The sequence below is a fragment of the Ursus arctos genome, unplaced genomic scaffold (genome assembly GCF_023065955.2).
Source record: "Ursus arctos isolate Adak ecotype North America unplaced genomic scaffold, UrsArc2.0 scaffold_14, whole genome shotgun sequence".
Classification (NCBI taxonomy): domain Eukaryota; kingdom Metazoa; phylum Chordata; class Mammalia; order Carnivora; family Ursidae; genus Ursus; species Ursus arctos.
The window spans coordinates 63,867,877-63,891,635 of record NW_026622808.1 but is presented as its reverse complement, the minus strand read 5'-3'; the positions used below and the strand labels follow the sequence as shown (position 1 = coordinate 63,891,635).

General features: G+C 42.2%; 3 protein-coding genes across 5 annotated transcripts in view; 1 reads left to right on the top strand and 2 right to left on the bottom strand.

Annotated features, from left to right (window-relative positions):
* Positions 1-1,934: 1,934 nt before the first annotated feature.
* BRK1 (BRICK1 subunit of SCAR/WAVE actin nucleating complex) lies at positions 1,935-12,255 on the bottom strand. The gene is made up of 3 exons (XM_026501352.4): positions 12,086-12,255; positions 4,115-4,197; positions 1,935-3,857 (listed from the first exon to the last, which is right to left on the bottom strand). Exons 1-3 carry the CDS (start codon positions 12,201-12,203, stop codon positions 3,831-3,833), a joined length of 228 nt encoding a protein of 75 aa, XP_026357137.1. The 5' UTR covers positions 12,204-12,255; the 3' UTR covers positions 1,935-3,830.
* A 6,035-nt stretch (positions 12,256-18,290) lies between these two features.
* FANCD2OS (FANCD2 opposite strand) lies at positions 18,291-18,920 on the top strand. The gene has a single exon (XM_026500370.4). It carries the CDS (start codon positions 18,291-18,293, stop codon positions 18,825-18,827), a length of 537 nt encoding a protein of 178 aa, XP_026356155.2. The 3' UTR covers positions 18,828-18,920.
* Positions 18,921-19,733: 813 nt separating this feature from the next.
* The window catches only part of FANCD2 (FA complementation group D2), a 58,090-nt gene continuing 54,064 nt past the window's right edge, over positions 19,734-23,759 (bottom strand). For 2 of the 3 annotated variants that reach the window (XM_057311931.1, XM_057311932.1), the window contains exons 42-44: positions 22,800-22,946; positions 21,491-21,601; positions 19,734-20,274 (exon numbers count right to left, since the gene is read on the bottom strand). In XM_057311931.1, the coding sequence (XP_057167914.1) occupies positions 20,200-20,274; positions 21,491-21,601; positions 22,800-22,946 (333 nt within the window). In that variant the 3' untranslated portion in view covers positions 19,734-20,199. The remainder of the gene's footprint in view (positions 20,275-21,490; positions 21,602-22,799; positions 22,947-23,759) is intronic. The other variant, XM_026501351.4, reaches the window with a different exon arrangement.

Below are 23,759 nucleotides of genomic sequence, written 5' to 3'. Positions count from 1 at the left end.
TCCAGCACTCTCCTCTGACTACCCTTTTCACACCGTTATATATGCTTCAGTTTCTTCAATTTCAAAATGGAGATAATGACATAGCTTTAATGCATGTGGAATGCTTACTATAGTGCCTGGCACTTAGATTTGATAGATTTTTTTTTTCTTCTTGAAGTTCATCTTTGACCAAAAAGAAACCCTCTGAACCGTGCTATTTCTGTGCTGCTTCTGCCTCTAGAATCTATTCCGCATGACTGTTTTAATTAGACAGAATTGCGGACCATCTTCCTTGATCACCAGATATCCAGCCTTCCACAGCAGCATATGATTTTTTTTTTCTGTGCGTGATTATTGTGACCCTCACCAAAGTGCTGGGAAGGCAAGACCATGACTCCTCTGCAATATTCTCAGTGCTTAGCACAGTACCTGGCACAGAGTAATCCCTCCATAAGTATTTGTGGAATGAATGAATGTTTATACTTTGTAGTTTTAATCTCCCAGAAATAAACCTCGTTTCCCACATTTTCACCTTAGTGCTCTTCACATAGTAGGTCTGATGATTTTTCCCTTTTCACCAGGCATCCTTGGCTTTTAAGAATTGACTTATATCAAGAGCATCTGACTGTCTCAGTTGGAAGAGCATGCAACTTTTGATCTCAGAGTCATGAGCTCAAGCCCCACGTTGGATATAGAGATTACTTAAAAATAAATAGATAAAAGCACTTGGGTGGCTCAGTTGGTTAAGCGTGTGCCTTCGACTCAGGTCATGATCCCAGGACCCTGGGATCGAGCCCCACACTGGGCTCCTTGCTCAGCGGGGAGCCTGTTTCTCCCTCTGCGGCTCCCCCCGCTCATGCTCTTGCGCTCGCTCTCGAATGAAATCTTAAAACAAAAATTGTATTTTAAGAAAATAAATAAAATGTAAAATATAACTTTATCATCCTCAGTAAGGACAAAATGTTAGTATTTCACAACTATTACTCTGTTAAGTCGAAGAAGTGACACCTTGGGGACAAAATAAATGGTTGTTTAGCCTAACACTATGGACTGCAATGACCTGTGAGCAAAGATGTGTAAACTTCCAGTTTCTGGAGTCTGACCAGATAAGGCCTATCAGAAGAGGGTTGTAGCTGCTTCCTTTGGCTCGACCCAAAGATAGCTAGAGGAAGTCCTAGAATGGATTAAATTCCTTAGGCAAGGCTTCCAGAAAATACAGCATAAAATTAAACCTTCAGAGAAAGGAAGCTGTTAGAAGCGAAACTAGACAACATAGACATGAATGCAAAGTGTTTACCAGACACAGCAAGGACAACCTATGAAGCCTTCTTCACAAAAGGAAGGGTGGAAGCATGTAAGACTAACAGAGCTGTGTAATTGCTTGGAGTGTCTCAGACGAGGACAGTAAAAGGGCACTGGACTAGGAATGAGATAATAAATTTTAGATCTCACTCTGCCACATTCAGAATAGAAGAATGGTTAGAACCACCTGAGTCAGGTAGGTCTAAGTTCAAATCCCACTACCTTCTCTTACTTTCTAAGATTTTGGACCAGTTTCAGCCTTTCTAAACTAGTTCCTCACCTATTACAGGGAGATAAGAATGCCTACTCCTTAGAATCTGAGGATTAAATGAAATAAAATACATAAAGCGATTAGCACATCTAGCACATGGTAACACTCAAAAAAGTATAGACAACACCAGCTACATAGCCCTGTGCAAACCAGGGCCTCATTCTATAAAGGGAGTGACAACACAGAAAAGCACCCTGACACCTTGAAGTGCCAGGTGTGATGAAGGGGTTACTACTAGCTGGAGGCTGGGTTCACTTGTTGCCCACATCCAATGTTACCAGTTGTTTTCTTTACAAGCAGCAGGCTACCACTAGCAACATGGTATATTACTTAGGAGACTTTTTAAGAAATGTTACTTTGGTACCAGATTAACAAACTGACATCTATGCAACCACAAGGAATTTATTGAATATTTTCACATGTGATTTCATTAAAGGAAGGCTTTTTCCTCCTTATATTAGTTACCATCACTTTTGCCCCTATCACAATCTCATGGTATAGTCCTTGCATGTAGCAGGAACTCAATAAATGTCTGCTAAATTGACCGCGGAGCACGAGATGACCTAAAACCTAAACTACAGAAGTACTTACTTCATCCTGGAAAGGACTGAGCTATTATGAATAATGAACTCAAGTGACTGTTAGAAGCACTATCCCGACAAGCTCGATAATATTCAAAAACACCACTTCCCAAAGGAAAGGATGTCAGGTTTGTCTCCACCGTAAAAATCCCATTTTTAAATGAAGGTACTACTTAAAATGGTCTTCCAAAGGTCTAAGCAGAGGTTCTAAAAAGATCTGACAATGGAAAGCAGCTTGGGCTCTAAAGTCAGTTGAATTGGTGTTTACCGACCACCTGCCTCCTACAAGGCACCCAGCTGGGCAATACAGGAAAAGGTCTCATGTATAAACTATACCGTGTAGTACCAGGTACCACATCAGAGAATAGCTCATAACAAGAACCAATCCAGAGCTGAAGTGTAGTGTCAGAATGGCGGGATGGGATGGGAGGGACTGAGAAAAGGAAAAAGGCAGTACTGAATGAAAAAGTCGAGTCCATGAGATCTTTCTGGAAGAGGTTTGACTTGAGCTAGCCTTGAAATAGCACATACAATTTGAATAGAGGGAAATTTGTGTGCATGGAGTGTGACAACTTCCATATGACTAAATTGGAGATTCTATATAAGAAATAAGCCTTTAAAAGTAGGTGGCATAAGTTTATAGCAAGCTTTGGATGCTAGAATGAAGTTTTAGATTCTTCTGTTTAAACTATTTGCTTTTCAAAAGAAATAGTTAGCTTTTACCAGATAAAACTCATAGTCTGCCCTGGGTTGCAACTGAGCTGTGTGGATGCTGGTATTTCAATAGACTGTAAGCATCATGCCTGATTCGATGCTTATCTTTTATTGGAGCATAAGGTGCCTACATAGTAACTACTTGATAAATGTCTGCTGAATGACCAAATGATTCCCAAGATGAATTAGTCAGCTCAAAGTCCAAGCATGGGGGGCAAGGGGGGCCCAGCTGGTAAGCCACCTAGACTTTGATCAAAGAGATAACATCTGAAAGTTTTATGTTAGAATAATAATCCCACACGTCCGATTTCTGTGGAATGGGTGAGCCCCATCTCTAGCTCCTCTCCCCACCACAATCACAGCAGTCAGATAAAGTTGAGGAGTTTATTAGGGAAATATGAGAGGGAAAGATACCTCAAGTGACAGAAAGAAAATTCTGAAAATGTCCCTTTAAGCCAAGTGGGGGCCTGGCCTTGACCTCCCCAAAAGGACAAGAAACTGGTGGGTTAGCAACATTCTCTGGTGGCCACCTTGCCAGGGCGTGTCTCAGCCAGGACTGCCTCCCACCCCCCCACCAAAGGTGGAAAGGAGACAAAGACTGTTTATAGAATCAATGCAGAGGCAATGAGAGCTGTAAGGAAAGTCTGAGAGAGAGAAAGAGAGGTGGGGAGGACCTTAACAAAGAGTCCCAGGCATTTGGCTCTGAGCGCCTCAAATACACTGATAAACAGTTCCACAAAATGTTACTTAAACGGTAAAATGCCTAAAGTTGGTTCCAAGAGCTCCCCTGGACGCCTTCCCACATGCCACATCACACACCGATGTACACGGCAGAGCCCAAAGGCCACGCTTTTGAAAAAAGAAAAACAAGAATAAGCCCTGTTGCTCTTTAAGGAGAGAGGAAGGAGCTGAGGCTGCTGGGGCCTTTCCCACGTCGGCCTGTGTTCCGTAAAGCAACTTCCCAGCAGCAGCATGGTGGACTTCTAGGTGAGGGTCTCACCTTTTGTCACCTGTCAAAGGAAACTGACAATTAGATAAATTCAAAGTATTAAAAAAAATCTTTTTATAGATCCTAGGTAGTAAAGGGAGTGGTAGAAAAGACAACAGCTTTGGAGGCCCAGAAACCTGGTTCAAATCCAGGGAAGTCCATTAATTTCTAAGCCTGTTAGTGCTTCCAGGTTTGTTTCAGCAACAAGTGGAAATGCACATTCTCTCTGCACAGCCCTTGCCTAGCCTCATGAGCAAGTACCTTCCCTGACATACTCACCCGCGCTTCAATGTATTCTATTCTCCGTTCGAGGGCTGTCAATTTCTCGTTTAGTGTTGCGAGTCTTGAACGACAAGACATATCTGGTAAAAGGAGACTGATGTTCAGGATTAATGTCATTCCAAATACAGATGCACACACATGCGCACACACACACGGCCCCTAGCTGAAGAAGAATGACACATCATGCACAGCACAAATGGGAGCAGGTGAGCAAAGCAAGGGAATGGAGAAAAGGTGAGAATTATATGAGGAGCACAGCTGCTGAACTTCCTACCAAGGGTGGCAGGCAGAGAATAATGACCCCCAAAGATGTCCATGCCCTAATCCCTGAACCTGTATGTATCCTACATGACAAAAGGGACTTAGCAGATGTGACTAAGGTTAAGGACCTTGAGATCCTGGATTATCCAGGGCGACACAATCTAATCACAAATCCATAAATGTACGGAGAGATAGACCAAGGAAAGGTGGAGGAAGAAGAAGAAGAGATTCAAAGTGTGTGAGGGGGACTCAACCTGCTACTGCTGGCTCTACTGCTGGAGGAAGGAGGCCATGAGCCGAAGGATGCCAGAGACACCAAGAGCTGGAAATGGCGCTCAGCTGACAGCCAGCAAGGAAGCGGAGATTTCAGCCCTACAGCCACAAGAAACTGAATTCTGCCACCAACCCAATAAGCAAGGAAACAGATCCTTTCTTAGAGTCTCCAGAAAGGAAGGCAGCCCTGCTGACACCTTGATTTTAGCCCAATGATGTTGGACTTCCAAACTACACAACTATAAAATAATAAACGTAAGTGATAAAAGTGGCTACATTTATGGTAATTTGTTATGGCAACAACAGAAAACTAACACACCAAAACTCTACAGACGGCTATTTGCTAATAGACAAACCAAGAGTTTCAAGAGAGGGGAAGTGACAAGAGGAAGAAAATAATCTCAAGAGGGAAGAAATACAGAGGCCACGAAAGCAGCAGACACTATGGAGAGGAGGAAAGGCGTCCGTGTTTCTGAGCTCATGGAAGCCTCATCACTGCTTCTGCCCTAGGAAGGTACTTAATGTGTCGTCAATATCCGCGCAGGCATGTCAGCAGGAGAGAAAACTTGGGAGAACATCATATACCCTGTGGAGCCCACATGCCATCTGTGGAAACCAGCAACACTTCTTTTCTTCCTTTCCCTTTTCCAATCTTCTTTCACCATCTCGCCAAAAAGAAACCTAGATGTCCCCTAAAATACCTTTTCCTTTGCAAACTTCTCTAAGAGAAACGACTCAACTACTCTTTCCCTAACCATTCTCAACAGGAGAAAAATGTTTCTGGGCATGCTCATTATTTCCTATTACTTCCTCCAACACCGTTGTTCGATCATCCTCAATAACCTTCACTTTTTAAGTCTAAAATATCCTCTCTCTGAGACACTCTCCCACTCACAATGATTTAACACTTAGCTCACAACTTCCTTTTCATCTCTTCCCTGTTATGCAAAAGCATGTCCACATCCATTTTGACAAATCCTCCTACACCAAGTTCCTGAGTCAACTTTCACTTCTCCACGTCCACATCTTACTCATCTTGCCTGTCTAAACATTCTCCTTCAAGGCTCAGTTCAAATTGGACTTCTGAAAGGTCTCTATCAGAGGCATATAATTCTCCTTCTGCTGTACATTTATGGTTGACTTTCTAGTTTATAAATTACTTATGTGCTTGGTCTTAGGTAATCATTTCTCTCTTTGGATACAGACTTAACAAACAAGAATGTTCACCACTATTACTTGGGAATGGTTTCATAAAATATGGTGTATTTATGAAAGACTATTAAAGTAGCCATTAAAAATTACAAGTTTGTCAGAGTCCATAGTCTCTCATGCTTCATTCCCCCTTCTGATTACCCCCCCTTTCTTTATCCCTTTCTTCTCCTACCAATCTTCCTAGTTCTTATGTTCCATAGATGAGAGACAAACTGAGGGCTTCAGAGGGGAGGGGGGTGGGGGAATGGGATAGGCTGGTGATGGGTAGTAAGGAGGGCACGTATTGCATGGTGCACTGGGTGTTATACGCAACTAATGAATCATCGAACTTTACATCAAAAACCAGGGATGTACTGTATGATGACTAACATAATATGATAAAAAAATATTAAAACAAAAACAAAAAACAAAACAAAAAAATTACAAGTTTGCATCTTTTTTAACAAGTCACTAAAAAACAAACAAAAAATAAGGCATCATTTAAACAACTCATTAAAAAAAAAACAGAATTACAAGTTTGAATATTTAACATAGGAAATGTTCCTGCTACCTAGACAAATGATATTTATGTACTTGTAATTTACCATTTTTTTTAACATGTTTGTTACCCCACTAGAAAGAGTTAATCAAAGCCCACTTCACTGGGCTAAAATCAATTAATCAAATACTGCCTCTTATTAATTTTTGTAACAAGTATCTTGCCTGGCACAGAGATGTTTTTGAGAAAAAAAATTATGGATTCTAGTATGTTAGTGAAACAAAAGATTGGCTCTAGTGTGACTGCACTAATTCTACAAGTGGGGAAACCAAGGCCCATCTGGGATAACTGATGGGACAAAACAATAGCACAGCTGAGTTCGGAGCCCAGTTCCCTTACTGCCCAGGAGGGTACTCTCCCACCACACTCTCCCACCACACACCCTGCTACCATCTTCATATCCCCACCTGAAACGTGTACCAATTAGCAGTCATTCCCCATTCAGCCTAGTCCCAACCTGTGGCGACCATTAATCTGTCTCTATGGATTTACCTACTCTGGACATTCTTCATTTTTCCTTTAAATTGTGTTGTTTATCTGCTAGTGCTTCTTCTAATTCCTAGATCTAGCTTGAGTAGAAGGAACTCAGCATCCTCCTTTTCCTAGATATACTTCCACTGCCAGGACTGCCCAACAGGACCATGTCTCTTTCGATCTGGTTTTTAGAAGCTCAAAGGCACATCACATCTGCTATTCATTAAGAACATGAATGTTATCACTAACAACCTGTCATTTCCCATAAAAAGAGACATGCCAAAATTATGTGCAGGGGTGGGGTGGTGAGAGGGAGGGTTCCTTCCTGATGGCTGTTCTGTTCTAGCTCTGTCAATCTGGTAATGAATCAATCCAAGAACAACACTACATTACTGGCCTAAATGGATGAGCCCTGTTGAGAAATATAAAATGTTGAACTCTAGAAACTTTGATCATATTTCAGATCCCAAGAAATACGTATTGATTCAAGCAAAACACTGGGAAAGCATTCAGCAGTTGAACAAATCTGAAACCACACTGCATTTAGGAGTACATTATCACCATTTTTTTCTTAAGATTTTATTTATTTATTTGAGAGAGAGCGAGAGAGCGAGCATAAGCAGGGGCTGAGAGGGAGAAACAGGCTCCCCACTGAGCAGGGCTCAATCCTCGATGGAAGGCAGATGCTTAACCAACTGAGCCACCCAGTCACCCCTATCACCAGACTTTAATGAAGATACTAACCATCCTTGTCAGGGTGCTTGATGGTGTGCATCCATTACCACTGCTGACAAATGCCAGTTATCAGCTCCTCTGAACTCTTAACGCACATAACCTTAGCCTAAAAAAATCAACACTGTCATTCTCTTGAATTGTTGCCATTAAGGCTTACTTCTCTGACAGAATTCTAAATTTCTCAGGAGTGGCTACCATTTCCATTTATTTTTATTTATTCCTTTCTCAGAGGATGTGACACATAGCTGGGATCATAACAGACACGCTACACTTGTTGGCTAAGTATAAAAACAGACATTTAAAAATTACCACATTTATTATTTTTGTTACACTTCTCTGCACATATTAGCTTTAGAATCAGATAAAATGGTATACAAATAAAAAGCTATCATCTGTGACAATCTATTTTTAGAAACTTCACCAAGGTACAGAACAGGTCTAGTGTTAGGATGTTATCACTGCCTTATGATTTGTGGAGCCTCAGGTTCAGGTGGCCCGTGAATAAAATTACTCTCACCAGCTGGAAGGAATCACAGGGTAAAAGCTGTTTAGAGAGTCACTAGCTAGGAATGCCTGGGTGGCTCAGTCGGTTAAGCATCTGCCTTTAGCTCAGGTCATGATGCCAGGGTCCTGGGCTCGAGTCCCACACTGGGCTCCTTGCTCAGTGGGGAGCCTGCTTCTCCCTCTGCCTGGTGTTGCCCATGCTTGTGAGCACGCTCTCTCTCTGACAAATAAATAAATAATCTTAAAAAAAAAAAAGTCACTAGCTAACTTGGAAAAACAGTTCCCTCTCCAAAGCACATGGCCTACACAGACTCTGTGATCAGGGTAAGGACTGTAGAATTGCTGCCATTTTCAAAGAGCTCCCAGGGGCACCTGGGTGGCTCAGTCTGTTAAGCAACCGCCTTTGGCTCAGGGTTTAGGGTCATGAAACCAAGGTCCTCGGATCAAGCCCCGCATCGGGCTCCTTGCTCAGCGGGAGCCTGCTTCTCCCTCTGCCCCTCCCCCTGCTCGTGTTTTCTCTCTCTCTCAAATAAATAAAATGTTAAAATAAAAAAAAAAAAGATCTGGATACCCCCTCAAAGTAAATTCCTATTAAATCTCTGTACCACCAAATCATATTATCATATCATCATAAACTCAATATAACCCCTACACATATACATCAGAATTGAGGAGTCACACTAAGGGCTTAGAGTGGGAAAATGTATCCCCCACACGCTCATCCTGAGTCACCCAAAGCCAAGACAATGTCTCAAGTGTTTCATGACTGATCTAGTTTCTCAGCCTGTTGGTCCTTGTTTAAACTCATCAGTGATATTGTCAATCTTCAAGAACTGTTAAGTCAAATTGCTTTAACTTTTAACTTTGCTTCATAATTCCATTCTTAATTGTAATTACTGTCCTTTTCTTTAACTAAATTAACTTTCTAAAATTTTCAAAAACCATCTAGTAATTACTCCAAACATTAGGCCATTAGCATCACTTTAAGGGAGAACAATGGCCTAAGCTAAGGAAAGCCCTTTTTTCTGGCTCCGTTAAGATTGGAATTCTGTGTGACTATTTCCTCAGTCTAGGACATGTTTGAAATCTCAAAAAGATGGGGCGTCTGGGTGGCTCAGTCGTTAAGCGTCTGCCTTTGGCTCAGGGCGTGATCCTGGTGTTCTGGGATCGAGCCCCACATCAGGCTCCTCTGCTGGGAGCCTGCTTCTTCCTCTCCCACTCCCCCTGCTTGTGTTCCCTCTCTCGCTGGCTGTCTCTCTCTCTGTGTCAAATAAATAAATAAAATCTTAAAAAAAAAAAAAAAGAAAAAGAAATCTCAAAAAGAAAAGTCTTTATTCTCTATTTGATCACAGAATGTGACTCATGCATTTGATAAAATCTCAGTGCAGGTATTTCCTTGTTTATAAAGCAAGAAGAGACATTTCTCCTCTGCAAATCCTAAGCTCAAAGTCTTCAATTTTTGGTCAGTTCCAAGACTCACCCGCCATAAATCTAGTGATTGTAATATGCCAAGATTTATGTCAAAGATAAACGTATGTGAATTAAAAGTTTATTTATACAGGGGTGCCTGGGTGGTGCAAATCCTGATTTTGGCTCAGGTCATGATCTCAGGGTCATAAAACAGAGAGCCTCATCAGGCTCTGCACTCATCAGAGTCTGCTTAAGACTATCTCTCCATCTCCCTCTGCTCCACCCCCGCTCAAGATTGCGCGCTCTGGCTCTCTCAAAAAAATAAATCTTTTAAAAAAAGTCTATTAATATAATTCAGTGCTCAGAAATGAAGTTATTACAGTACCCAGATCCAAATGTGGAGGAGTGAGATGCTAGATCACGTCTAAATTTTGAAAAACAGCCCCGGCTTAACTTATTTTATTTTTTTAAGATTTACTCATTTGGGAGAGAAAGAGAGAGAGAGAGAGAGAGAGAGCTCGCACAGAAGTGGAAGGGGCAGAGGGAAAAAGAATCTCAAGGAGACTCGGCACTGAGCAGGAGCCCATATCAGGGCTCCATCCCATGACACTGAGATCACTACTGCAGCGGGAGCCGAAACTAAGAGTCGGAAGCTTAACCGACTGACCCACCCAGGTGCCCCCTGACTTGTTATTTTAGATGCTTTACTGATTTAACTGATGTTCTTAATACTTTACTTGGATAGTCTGTGTGTATATATCAGATCCTACCAGATAGGTGAAGTCTTTTAATTCTGCTTTTAATTCTGCTTTTTAAGGTTAAAACTCTCCCTGTTGGTGGTGATTTTTCCAACTACTTTCCACTGCTTCTCCTGACTAAGCCAAATCTCAAAGCTATGACCTTCTCATCATTCCATCCTTCCCCTAGCATGCAATATTTTGGTTTCTCTTCTCTGGCCCTTCCTCTGAAGTAATGTTGTGAGTAAAGAATGCTATGAACAACTTCCAACAATAGTTCAGCTCTCCAGGAAAGTAGGAGAAACCAATTATGAGAACTACCATCAACAGAGTTTGCACAGAACTTAGGAGAAGAAAAACTCTCTGAGGAAATCTAGACTCTCTGAATAGCAGGGTAAATAGGTTCAGTATTTCTTAATGCTTTCAGTTCACTGATATCAATTAATCTAGCCTCTGAACTTGAGACTCCTGTCTCCAAATCCATCTATCTTTTTCACTAAACCATACTCTTTCACTCATAGGCCTTAAACTATTTCAGGATACTATGAGATCTATGTTTGTTGATTACCATTCTCTACTACAACCTCTATACGAAGTTATGTGTGTGAATATGTATCAATGACATAAATATTTATACTATTCTCTCATTATACTACCCTCACCCTCATTCCCTTGTGAGAAAAGCCATCATACTAAAATTATAGTCTTATACACTTTATGAGGAAATAGATTAATATAAAACTGATGTTCTGAAACTGTCATTATTTCATCTTCAAGAAAGAAATTCCTTGAAAGCAGGAAATGATTCTTGTTCTATGTCCTCCAGAGTGCCCGAGAGAGCCTTGTACTGAGATCTGGTCTCTCTTGCTGATGCTTTCTAAGAATATTCCTGTTCTGTTACCTTACTCCTGGGGATGCATCAGTCATCCGGCTGGAAAATAATTAATTCATTTTAAATCTTTTTTTAATACATCAGTTTCCCCTACTTAATCTTAATTGCTTGTTGCTGGATTAGTGGAACAGAAACACATTAGTTGGAAAAAAATCACTAGCTGTCATCCTTACACCCTGTGATTACTTAAGTAAGTCTACCCAGTGCCCAGTTCTGTTAAAAAAAAAACACTTGGAGAACATGGGATGGGAGTCTTTGTTACAGGCTTGCTGTCCAGAAGGATAAGGCGGAACAAGGCAGAAAGAATTGAAGACTGTCAGAAGCAGGAAAGATTTTGCTAGAAGCAGAAGGAACATCTACTGTCGGCTGGATACCAGCAATACAGGGCCCTCCATGGCCTTACATAATCTGGACCTTAACTCTGACCTCATCTACCACTCTCAGGGCAGCAAAAACGGGAGACAGGAATGGGCGACTAAACGGTATGGCACTAAGGAGATCCTGAAAATGATGAGGAAACTTACACAGGGGCAGCGACAGGGCCGTGGCTGTATTCTGAAAGGCGCACTCTGAGTACAAAGTGGGAACTGAGTGGAAGCGGGTCACAAAGGAAGCAGGGAGGCTACCGAAGAGAAGACAAGACTGTAAATGGAGGTGCCTGAAGAGTCTGGAAAAAGGAAGGGCCTGATAATGGATATGGGGTGATGGCAATGAAGCAGATAAGCTCAGCCTGGCGCAGGAGAACCCCACAGGGACTGCTCAGTGGAGCCTAAGGGTCAGAGCGACAGGGGGAAGGTGGGCTCCAGAGGACGCGAAAACCACCAAGAGCCGAGGGCTCCCGGAGAAAGCCCCTGCATAGCTTCTCAGCGCCCTCGCCAAACTGCCTGAGTGGCCTCCTACCCACCCCCACCACCCCCTGCTCGCCCGCTGACCGAACGAGTTGAGAAAGTCCGCGATTTTCTTGATGCTGCTGGTGATGACCTCAATGTATTCCCGGTTCGCCCAGTCCTGGTGAATCTCCCGCTGCACCGGATCCTCTTGACCCGCCATGGCTGCCACCTGAGGAGGAGCCACTGCGCAGGCGCCCCGACCCTCTAGGCGGCAAGTGCGCCTGCGCCGCCAGCCCACACCCATGCCTTGGCACCCACGAATGAACGGCATTGTGATGCGCCTGCGCGATGTCAAGTCCTCTCCGGTGTTTTCGCAAAGCTCCGACGCCCCTGAAAAAAGTCGCAAAAACCCTGATGGAGAAAATGGGGTGCGCACGCGCCGAGGCAACCCTATCCACCACATACCCCCATCGCCGGCGGTTTTGGTCGTTAGGGGGCGCTTGACCACGAGACGTTCGCTGTGTCCGCTGCTCCAAGATAAGGTTGCGGTCTGTGTCAGCAATTAGTTGGGCGTAGCCAATTAAGCCACAGTAAATACCACTCATTTTGAAAGTGGCTTTCAACAACACAACATGATTCCCCACCTTGCGCTCATCAAATAAACAAAATGTTATTATTATTTTCATTTTTAACAATAATACCCAGTGATGGAGAGGCTGAAGGGAAATTGATAGGGCCAGTAAAGATAGCTGGTCACACTAAACTGACACAACTCCTTAAGGAAATTTGTAAATTGATTGCAAGAACTGTCAAAAAATTCAAACTTTTTTGACCTAATCATTTCATTGAGAAAATGGTTGAAAAAGGAAAAAAAAAAGACACTGAAGGTGCTCTTTGTAACATTATCTATTAAAAAAACCAAAACAACTATCTCCATAGTTGGGGATGGCTAAACAATGGTATAGTCACCTTCGGTAATATCATGCAGTCATTGAAATAGTAATTATGAACACTATGGCAACATACACGATAAACTGAAGGGGAAAACAAAGTACAAAATTTTCTTTAATTGCAACTATATGAAAATTATGTCTGCTTGAGGACAAGAAGGATATACGAAAGATGCCAATGTCTGGTTTGTTATGTAGTGGAATTATGGATCATTTTATTTTAGTTTAAGGGAATTTTTACAATCTGTGCAATACATGCCTTTTATTAAAAAAAATGTTCAACAGATTACTTCTAGCAGTAGCTGGGAAGAAATCTTTACTAACAGTCCTTTACTCAGGTACGAGATTTTACAAGCTATAAAGCTGCTTTTATAGTTAGTACCTCACTGGACCCTCACAAACCCTGTGGAAGGAAATCAGGAAGAGGCTTCTCATTTTACAGACGAGACAACTGAAGTTCAAGGTCACACAGTTAATTAAGTGGTGGACCTTCACCAGTTGATTCCAGACTCCAATATCTTTTCACTGTACCAATCTGAAAACAGGCTAAGGCCTCTAAACTCTCCTACGTATTCATAGAAATGGTTACTAAAATAATAAATATCAACCCTAAATATCAAACCCCAGGCATCCAGAGGACTAACGGCCATTCAAGACCCTGCTTCCTAAGTGATGCTATTGTAGTATCTTGCTCACATGTCACAGAGAAATTGGATAGATCTGCTTTTCCTTTAAAGACAGGGCATTTCAGTTTCAAATCACAAATCTACTGGAGAGGAGACACTTCACCCCGCTGAGCCTTTTTTCTTTATGTGTGATACAGGAACAACAACATGGATGGATTAGGATTGTTGGGAGAATTCTGTGAGAAAGAATAAATAAAACACTAAGCACAGTGCCTGACTTTTCACAAAGCAGGCACTCATGATCAGTTTAAATTTTCTTTTTAAGCAGAAAGCAGAAAATTAAGTTCACATATCTATCAAACATTTTGTTTTTTATGATTAATGGTCTTCCATAAGACAAGTGAGGCTCAGCTCTTCTCCTTTTGCTGGACTTCCTATACACCTGTTCTAGGATCTCCCCTATGATTCCAAACAACTCAAGGACATGGTGCTGTCCTAGAGTGAACATTCCCCTATACTTCTGGCGCTTTTTCCTGCATGCCTCATGGAGCTTGCTGTCAGGAAGTCCTTCAGTATGGGTTTGCCAGAGTGGTAGTTCTTCACTGCAGAAATTGTTCACAATGGGTACAGAAGCAAACCCTTTGGGAATGCTGCTGGTACAACAAGGAGTGCTTCAGGGTGGCAGATTGCCTCAGCATAAGAGAACAAGGTCTCTGACTTTAGGTCTATCATGTGCTTCACAGAACTTGGGGAATCTTGTCAATGACTCCATGTGTAATAATCAGTGTGGAATCAAATTCTTGAAGAAATGTGTCCATTGCATTAAGTATGGTCATGTGAATCTTTTTTGTAATCATGTGCACTTGGACCATCATTTATGCAGCTAAGGATATAGCATGTGCACCATGGCAATGTTGCTAGCTGCTTTGAAAGAACTGAATCATCTTTTGGCAGAGCAAATGTGGCTACTGTCATGACAATCCCTGAGGATAGTGCACACAGAATGTTGGGAGCTGCATGATACAAAGTTGATGTTGTAGGTTATCAGTAAAATGTACTACAGGAGATTCTGGTTTTCCATATCTGTGTGGTAGCCATGGAACTGGAGTATCAGAGCCAGAAGTAATAGCAAATGGTATCTCCAAAAATAGATCCCTTAGAGTTGGCAGACTGCACAGAGGACTGTGGTACAGATTGTCATAACAGCATGAAGCCCTCTCTATCCAACAACTTCTAATTATACAATTTTGCTTTTGGGATTTTCACTAAAAAAAACTGTGCAATAAAAACTTTTGTTTGCTTTCTAAATAAGGGTCTCTTTTATTTGAGATGAAAATAAAAATAAACTTACTGGAAAACAAAGTCTTGCAATTCAAATCATTTCAGGGTCTTTCAAGACTCATCACTCTCTGCCCCTCTTTCCATTTTCTGACTTCACTTCCAAACTCTCCACTTCTCCTTCCACAGGGTGCAACACACGCCTGGGCGTGCACACACACACACACACACACACACACACACACACAATCTGACAATTCTGGACCAGTCCCTCAAGACCATCTGGACTTCCAAATCAGGATCTTTAGCCTGACTCCACCCCCACGGCCCCAATCTCTCCCGTTCAGCTTCACCCAAAGAGCCAGACAAAAGATTATACAGCTCTTATGTGAGCTATGTTCTAAGGTTGGCAAAGTGCAAGGGCAGTTTCTGAGTGAACAAGGTAAGGGCAAGGTGAGGCCATTAGTTAATTCTTGCCACAAATACTTCACAGTGCCAGGCTGTGCGATAGCCAGGCACAGGGGATATAGGAGTCAATTGATTAGACCTCTCTTCCCTCAGCCTCCCAAGGAAATTGTTTGCAGTGACGCTTACAAAGTTGTCAAATCACTTTCACTATGGTGAAACGGTCAGTTTTTCAGCTTTGTGAGAAGAGGACAGCATTGTCTTTTCTGAGGTTTAATAGGAGGCAGAAAAAGATTTTTGGTTAGTCAAGGGAAGATATGTGCCTTTCTTGCTCTTGAGAAGCGAGCATTTATGAATTGTCTCCTTGCACTGGGATCATTCCAATGCAGCAATAAAAGCTTTCAGCCTGAATACCCACTGAGCATAGTTTAGAGTCAAGACTAATGAAACACTAACTCCAAGTCCGGTTACTTTTCCGTAGGTTCCTGACTGCACCCTTTGAAGTGGGCGTGTCCGCCAGCGGTGACCCCCTCAAAGGCGCACAGGTGTGGCGGGGTAGGGAGGAGGCGGCGGAACGGAGAGGACGGGATTCGAACCCGCACTCCTAAAGGCGGAGTCCTGGACTGGGCGTTCCAAGGAGGTGGGGGTGGGGAATCCGGCCCAGAAGCTTGCCAGCGGGGCGTCTCGAGCCCCCACCCCCGCGGCGGCTCGGGCTTCCCCCGCGGCCCTGGGTCACAAAGGCGGTTGCCAGGCGCCCGGTGGAGAAAAGATGCGGCCCGGAAACAGCGGCTGCCACTCTGGAGCGTGCGGCCCGCGGAGTTCAGCAGGTGAGCCCCCGGCCCGGATGGTGGGACCGGGCCCGGGCTCCCACCGCCACCTCCGCCTCGGCCAGAGCCGTCTGGCCCCCACCCCCGGTTAGGGACCCCCGGGGGACAAGCTCCTTCTTCCCGCTGGGAGGGGGAGCCTCCCGACTCCGGGCAGCTCCAGCCTCTCTGGATCAGGATCGCAGTTCACAATTCACGAGGACCTCAGCTGCATTTGGACGCTTACTTCCCCTTTCCCAGGTGGGGAAATCGAGGGACTCGGTTCCTTGGAACGGGAGGAGCGTATGAAAGGGAAGACTTTATGGCCGGGAGTACAAGGTGTTCGCTATCTGGGAGCTATTAAAGCAGCTTGAACAGACTTCCAAGGTTCAAGCCCTGTTGGAGCGGATAACAGTGATTTCTGGGTGGTGGGAGTGGAGGAGTGAATCGTCTTGATTTTAAACCTTGGTGGACGTGGCTTAAAGGTCTGGGGTCAGAAGCCCTCTCTCTTTGCAGGTTGGTTCTGTCCAGTACTTAAGGTGGGACATTTGATAAAAAGCCTTTTACCTCTGGCCCTATGTGCTCTTAGGAGGGGAGTCAGGAAAAGGATCCTAGGATTAAAAAATCTTTTTGGCATATACTGAGGAGTTAACACCCTCCACATCCCATCTTGCCATGGTGCTGTACCAGAGTAGCCCTGATCTTGAATGTATTCTCTCAGGGTGACGATATCAAGCTTCAGAAGACTTTCATAGGCTGTTTATAATAGATAACCATCCCCTCAGTGTCAATTTCTCGTCCTAAAGCAGTCTAGATATTTGAACACAGTATGTGCAGGAGTGTACAAAGATAAGGAGAGACATTACGTGGAAGGAAATCAACAAATCTCCTTTACACTAACCACTGTCAGGGACAGGTCTTCTGGTGTGAAATGTCATCAACTCTTTTTAAAAATGAACTTTACTGTCTTAACAAACTGTGGTGGAGGAGTCAACTTTTCACAGCATTTCCTGGGCAATTACTGGATGGGATGGGATCAGATCTGCTGCTGCTACCTTTTGTGTGAGAAGAGAGAAGGGGCAGAGAAATACACTTGGCTGGAAAGAAAAGGGAACTGCTATGCTCCTTAACACAATAGGTAGGTGCTCAAAAAATGGTAGCTTCTGCTGAATTCAGTAAATCCTTTTATATATTGGCAGTTTTAAAGTAGAATGATGGAAAATCCAAGTTCTACTTAAATAATTTTTTAATTAGCAACATCTTGCCAGCCCTTTGCTTTTTCTTCAAAGGGGGCGGGGGGGAGAATCAAGATCTTACCTCTAGGTCTCCCATAAGAAACCAAAAACAAAACAAAACACGCCTAGAAGAATCAGAAAAGTCTTTAAAAATTTTTAAGACTGTCCTTTGGAAACTTTTTTTTTCCTTCTAGCCTGGTGTAATTCCTCTGAGGTGGTACATAAGTAGCTCAGGGCTCTGAGAGCTGTTCCCCTGTGTCACAAAACAGGTTTTTAGGGCCAAAAGGAGACAGTCTCTCCATATTTAATAATGAAAACCTAAGTTCCTTAAGAGGGATGGCATAAGTTCTCAAACTGTGAGTGCATCAGAATCCCCTGGAGGGTGTGTTTAAATGCAGATTGCAAGCCCTACCCCCAGTTTCTGATTCTGTAGGTCTGAGGTGGGGCCCAAGAATGTGCATTTCTGTGTTTCCAGATGATGCTGAAGCTGCTAGTGCCAGGATCACATTTTGAGAACCACTGGTATAAATTAAGTACCGGGAATTAGAGTCACAAATATTTGGTAAGACATGGCTTTTATGAGCTTCTATCCACAAATAGTGTCTCATCACGAAGTGCCAGTAGCCTCTGCCACCTCAGAGGTATAGATTCTATCTTAGAATTTATCAACACAGAATATGTCCTAGTAGTGAACTGAGATATTCCACTTTGGACAAATCCATTTCCTCACCTGTAAAATAGGTTAAAACCTACCTTCAGAGGCTTGTGATAAGATTTAATAAAGTTTTAGAACACGTAGCAGTTGCCAGATTCAATATTCATTACCATCCACTACTGCCCTTTATAGAATTACTAATATCCTTAACATCTATTGGAATCTGTTAATGAGAACTACAGAGTAAGTTAAAGTCAATAATGAAACAGATAAATGTGAATTTAAATGGCCGTGCCCTCACCAAAACCATGCTAGGGAAATTCCATGTTCTGATTCCTCTTCTTTAGGACTGTCAATGGCAGGATACCAGCTCTGGTCACCATGGACCCCAATGGACGAGAGCTTCCAATGGCTGCGGCACACAACACCTACACCTTCTTCAAAGCATCCCTTTAGGGCTTCCCCCTGCTTCCCACATACCCCTTCTGACCTGGAAGTGCAGCTGTGCTTTCAAGAGGTCACTCTAGTCCTAGACAGCCCATTTCTGGAGACTGGGGTGAGTCCCAAGTTACCCTGCCACACATCAGAGCCCCGAACCATGAACAACAACAAAGGGCTGGTCAGGAAGCCCCAGCCTGTCCGCCTCAGTGGAGTGGATTCCGTCTTTGGCAGGGTCATCACAGCTCAGCCACCAAAATGGACTGGGACCTTCAGAGTTTCAGACAAATCAGCCTTTTGCAAAATCATCAGCCGGGAGAACCAGTGGCCCACTGGACTTAAGGAACCTCAGATTCAGATGACAGTGACCATGTGCAAACAGATGCTGCGCTCTATCCTCTTACTGTATGCAACGTATAAGAAGTGCACCTTTGCCTTGCAACACTCCAAGTAAAGGGTTCCCATCTGATTCCTGTTCCTCATACCATGTCCTATGCTATGTGCCTGAAGCTTACAGAAACCTGTCCCTGTAAAGGAAACTGACATCACCTGAGCCATCTTGCTTTTCTGTCAAGCACTGACAATTCAGGAACCCCTTTTCTCCTTTCCCCTACAAAGGCCAGTGACAGAGCAAAGGAGAACATTCCCATTGTAAAGTTGAACAACATTTAAAAGAGAGTCAAACTAGTGTTGACATGTACATGTGAGAAAGAACCATTAAACCATATAAATGAATGAGCCTAGTGTGAACTCACTTAAACATCTAAGACCACAATGAGATGGGGAAACAAAGGGGTATCAAGGAAGGAGATTATGGCTTTCCATGTACATGAGGATGAAGGGGTCAAAAATCTATAGCTGGGTCAAGGATTAAAAAAATAATAAAAAACAAAACAAATAATCTCCCCCACCAAATCAACAACAAAAAACCCTAACCAACCACATCCTGATACCACTGGAGAGTATAAAAGTGGGTAGTAATATTAGCAAATATTAAAGAATATTTATAGCCTGGCAAGAACTTGGAGCAGCAATGAAACTGGGCTTTCTGGCAGAACACATGAGAGCTCCCCATTTTAGCTGGTATACTACTACTAGTAATTCTGTAGCATTGTTATAATGAGTCTATAGATAAAACTCAGAATAATGTGGAAATAAAATAAACATATATACAAAGTCAACATGAGTTTGATGGTGCCTTTTCCCTTTTTATCTTATATCTACACGACCAAAAAATTTTTAAGCAGCCAGAATTTTCCTTTTGGACTTTCTTTTTGGGCATTGACCAGAAATTCATCACTCCTCCAAAAATATCACAAAGATCTTCTCATCTCAAATAAAGATGCTCCTTAGAACAGGCAACAGATTTTAATTGGTAGAACTGATGTGTTGGCACCAGTTTGCATTATCTCTCTGCAAAAACCCCAATTGAATTCCATGTAATTCTTGATTTAGGAAGGAAAGGCAGAAAGAGGAATGAGGTAGTTGAGGCAGAACTTAAAACAGAATTTATTTGTAAAACTGATACAATCCTAAATGTCTAAGTTTCAAAACTAGCTCCCAAAGCCCAGAATCGTGACTATTCCACAGCAAAGCACTGCCATGTTTGCCCAGACCGGTAAGTAATGCTACAGTGGAATCCTGAGCCAGGGTCTTTGATGATGTTACATGACCTATGAAATTCACAATTAAGGTGATTCAGTAAAGACCCCTCCTTATGACAAAACAGGATGCTTCCAGTAAGGAAGGCAAACAGGTTTCAAACCCTGAACACAGAATGGGAGGGACTAGCAGAGATGGGGAAGGGGCATCAGTCTCTCTGTGGTCTATTCGGAGTCATCATCACTTTCATCACTATCTTGCTCCTTTTCTCCATCACTTACTTCATCTTCTTCACCATCCTAAGGGGCAAAGGTTAATTAGATATTTTAGGTCATCTGGGTGACCCCATGAATTATAATACTGCTCCCGTAGGATTTACAACTGTACTGTATCATTGTTAAAACCAATGATAGTGGTTAAATCATTCATTTGAAAAAGGAATTGAAGCTCCCCCATTTTTCTTGTATCATGATCATGGAGGGAGGCCACTGTGATAATGACCTATGACATTCCGCAACTGAACCAAATTCACATTATTTTTAAATAAGCCATGGTCTTCCACCTCTACTGCATGTGTGTGACACAGAATAAAGCAGGCATTCAATACAGAATGAAAATGTTTGCTAAACTAAGAATTCTGGTGTATCTCAATAGGAATTCAGCATAAAATTCTTTGATCTGCAACTCTAATCTGGGAGGTTTGCTTAGGAGAAAGTACCAAACTAATAGGGTATCACCTGCTCCAAAATTTTTTTAAGAGAACAAGGTAGAGGTATATTATACGAATAATAAAAGTATTTTTCATGCTAAATGATCTTTCTGCATTAGCCTCAAATTGCATTATAGAGGCTTCACAGCAGGGATTCTTAAATGTGAACTTCTTGGTGTCCAAAACCTACCTGAATTTTAACAAAATTTTAGAAACATACACATATTTCTTCAGCTTTCTTTAAAGTCCTGAAAGTGTATGTAGTGGCCCAGAAAAGAATAAGGACCCCTACTCTTAGTATAGTTTTCAGTGATTGCAGCTTTTTATTCTGTGCTTTAGCTTTCACCAAATGCTTCATATTTCTATTTTATATACTCAAACAACATATCTAAATGTTTTAATTCATTCTTCTTGGCACTCAGAGAACACTTGACCTCTTCGTTTTTCCCTCTAAAATGGTTTCAGATACGAATTTAATATGAATAATGAAAGGGAATTTTTAACTCCATAATATATGTCACAACTTGAGATACTCTTCTGGCCCCCACAGAATTCATTTAAAACAGAAGTTTTTCTGGAGACAGTGGAGATGGGCACAGAAGTCTTTGATTATAAACATAAGCAGGGAGGGGTGCCTGGCTAGCTCAGCTGGAAGAGCATGCAACTCTTGATCTCGGGGTCGTTGGTTCAAGCCCCAGGCTGGGTGTCGAGATTACTAAAATAAATAAATAAACTTAAAAACATAAGCAGTAAAAGTTCTATACTTTCTATGGACTCAGAATAATTAACAAACTGCAACAACCAACCGCACACTCTGGGGTCTTATGCAGAGATACCTCCGTTGCTTTGCTCTTGGAAACCTGGGACGCTGTATCATCCTCACTCTCCTCGGAGTTCTGGGACAGAATCTCTTCACCCTAAATGTGAATGGGCCAAAACAAATGGTGGCTTATAAGGATCATATTTGGGGTCTCAAGGGGAGAAAGGCTTAGTTTATAGGCAATAGAAAAGATGATATTCTAGGCATTCAAACATGGTCAAACATGGACACCAACGTGTGTTCTAGCATCTAGAGAAGTGATAATCAACCCAGGGTTTCTGAGATACGTGCGGCTCTAATATAATATGGAGTTTTACGAAAAGTCCGTTGCTGTATTCTAATATCATACTAGATTTTACAAGGCCAGGATGTATTGGTGACTCTTTAAGTAAATGCTGAATATTGTTCTGAAATTTCCCAAAGACCTTAAAGTACATGACCACCAACACACCAACTACAAATGTCCATGTCGAGGCTGAAAGACAGTATACAAAGTGGTTTAAGAACATCAGCTTTGCATCATTTCTGTTTGGACTCAAACCCTGGAACCTCTCACTTATTGCTGAATGGCTTTAGGGAAGTTACTTAACCTCTCTAAGCTTTATTTTTCTCATGGAAACAATAGTATTGTTATAATTTATAGTATTTTGTTTAATAGTTTTGTGGAAATAATAGTACCTCATAAAGCAAATGTGAAGAAAGGAAACTAAGTCTCTGGGGTGCTATTCTTTTCATATATAAGATTATAAACCCCTCAGCTATTGTAAAGATGAATGAGAAGGACTTGGACCCTACATGAAAATTGCTAAAACTCCAAAGCTGTACGAGCCATACAAGATTTCAGCCAGACAGTTGAAAAACCTTAGAAATGTTTATTTGTTAAAATTAGGCAGAGAATAATTTCAGGAATAAGACACTGGTTTAGAAAAAGACCCCAAATAATTTTTTAAAAAGTGTGTCCACATAAACAAATGTTATTATGAATCTACCCTCAGCAGCACTTACAGGAGCCCACTCTGGCTGAGGAGAGAGGTTTCATTGATCTGGCTCTTCTATCTGAGGCCTTGTTGTTATCAGTGGCATGTTTTGGTGCCTTTCTTGGCTAGGATGAGGGGTGGAACACATGACTAAGACCAGAAGCAATGTATCCTAACTTTAAGAGCTAAATGGCCACAGCCTTAAGAGAAAGCCAGTCTTATCAAGAGAATAAGGCTTAGCTGACCTCCTTGACATACCTTCTGATGCTCTCGCAAAGAGTGGGAATAGATTATCTTGGGCAGGGCCCCTAGGCTTACCTGCAAGTCCCGGTTTTTGAGGTTGCCCAGCCAGAAAGCCTCCCTGCAATTGTTGAAGATAAGCATGGCTTTCACTCTGCAAACTAAAAGCTCCAGGGTCTTTTTGAGCAAAGGCACGTGTTTGGTGAGTTTTGTGTCCTGGTGAATCTAAATGGAAACAAATGCACCCAACTCATCTGGATTTATCATCATGCTTTCACATTCCTATACAGAAACTTTTGAATTCCTGACATCTTAAACACTGAATAAGAGCGTTAAGTCCTCCCAGTATAGGCCAGAGACATGTTCCATTAAACAGTAGTTTGGCAGAGTACTCTGAAGAGAATGGCAACTCTCCTTCAAGCTACAAGAGCCTAGAAGACATACCACCAACACCTTAGGTTCTTCTTCATAACCTCTTATTGACCAGTTATCAATGAATTTACCTAAAATATTCTTGAACATATATTGTACAGATACTAAACAACAGAGTATCCCTATTTAGCTAGGAGTCCTAAGGGAGGAAGTGAGCAATAGAAACTGGACTGAAAAAGAATTTGGTTTGCCCAGGACTACAGAGCTCTATGGTTCTGTATTTCTTCAGACAAAAAATGACAATGGTTCAACTGTAGGCTTTAAGTGGAAAAATCCTCTACTGGTAAAATGTTCTCACAAGAGACAGATGTGTTCCTTAACAAGTAAATAGTACAGCTGAAAAGCTCTGAAGATGGCTGCTTTTAGAACCACCTCTTGTCTCTAGCAGAGAATTGTTACTTACATAATATTCCTCCCACCCAGAGTACTTTATAGAAGCAACACGTCCACCAACATTCTATATCTCTCACCAAAGAGAAGCTTCTACAGGAAACAGTGCTATGGACTTTGAGCCAAACTTCAGATGCAGAAACTACCCTCTACGTGACTGCCCAATTTCAACTAGCAACTAAGGATCTGACCACTCTGAATTAAACTGTCTTTGAA

Excerpts from the sequence above, each read along its gene's own strand:
- BRK1 (XM_026501352.4), bottom strand. The coding sequence starts at position 12,203 with ATGGCGGGTCAAGAGGATCCGGTGCAGCGGGAGATTCACCAGGACTGG. Across the intron at positions 4,198-12,085 it reads GGACTTTCTCAACTCGTTCG|ATATGTCTTGTCGTTCAAGA; the intron begins GTCAGCGGGCGA and ends TCCTTTTACCAG. Across the intron at positions 3,858-4,114 it reads TAGAATACATTGAAGCGCGG|GTGACAAAAGGTGAGACCCT; the intron begins GTGAGTATGTCA and ends TTCCTTTGACAG.
- FANCD2OS (XM_026500370.4), top strand. The coding sequence starts at position 18,291 with ATGGCAGGATACCAGCTCTGGTCACCATGGACCCCAATGGACGAGAGC.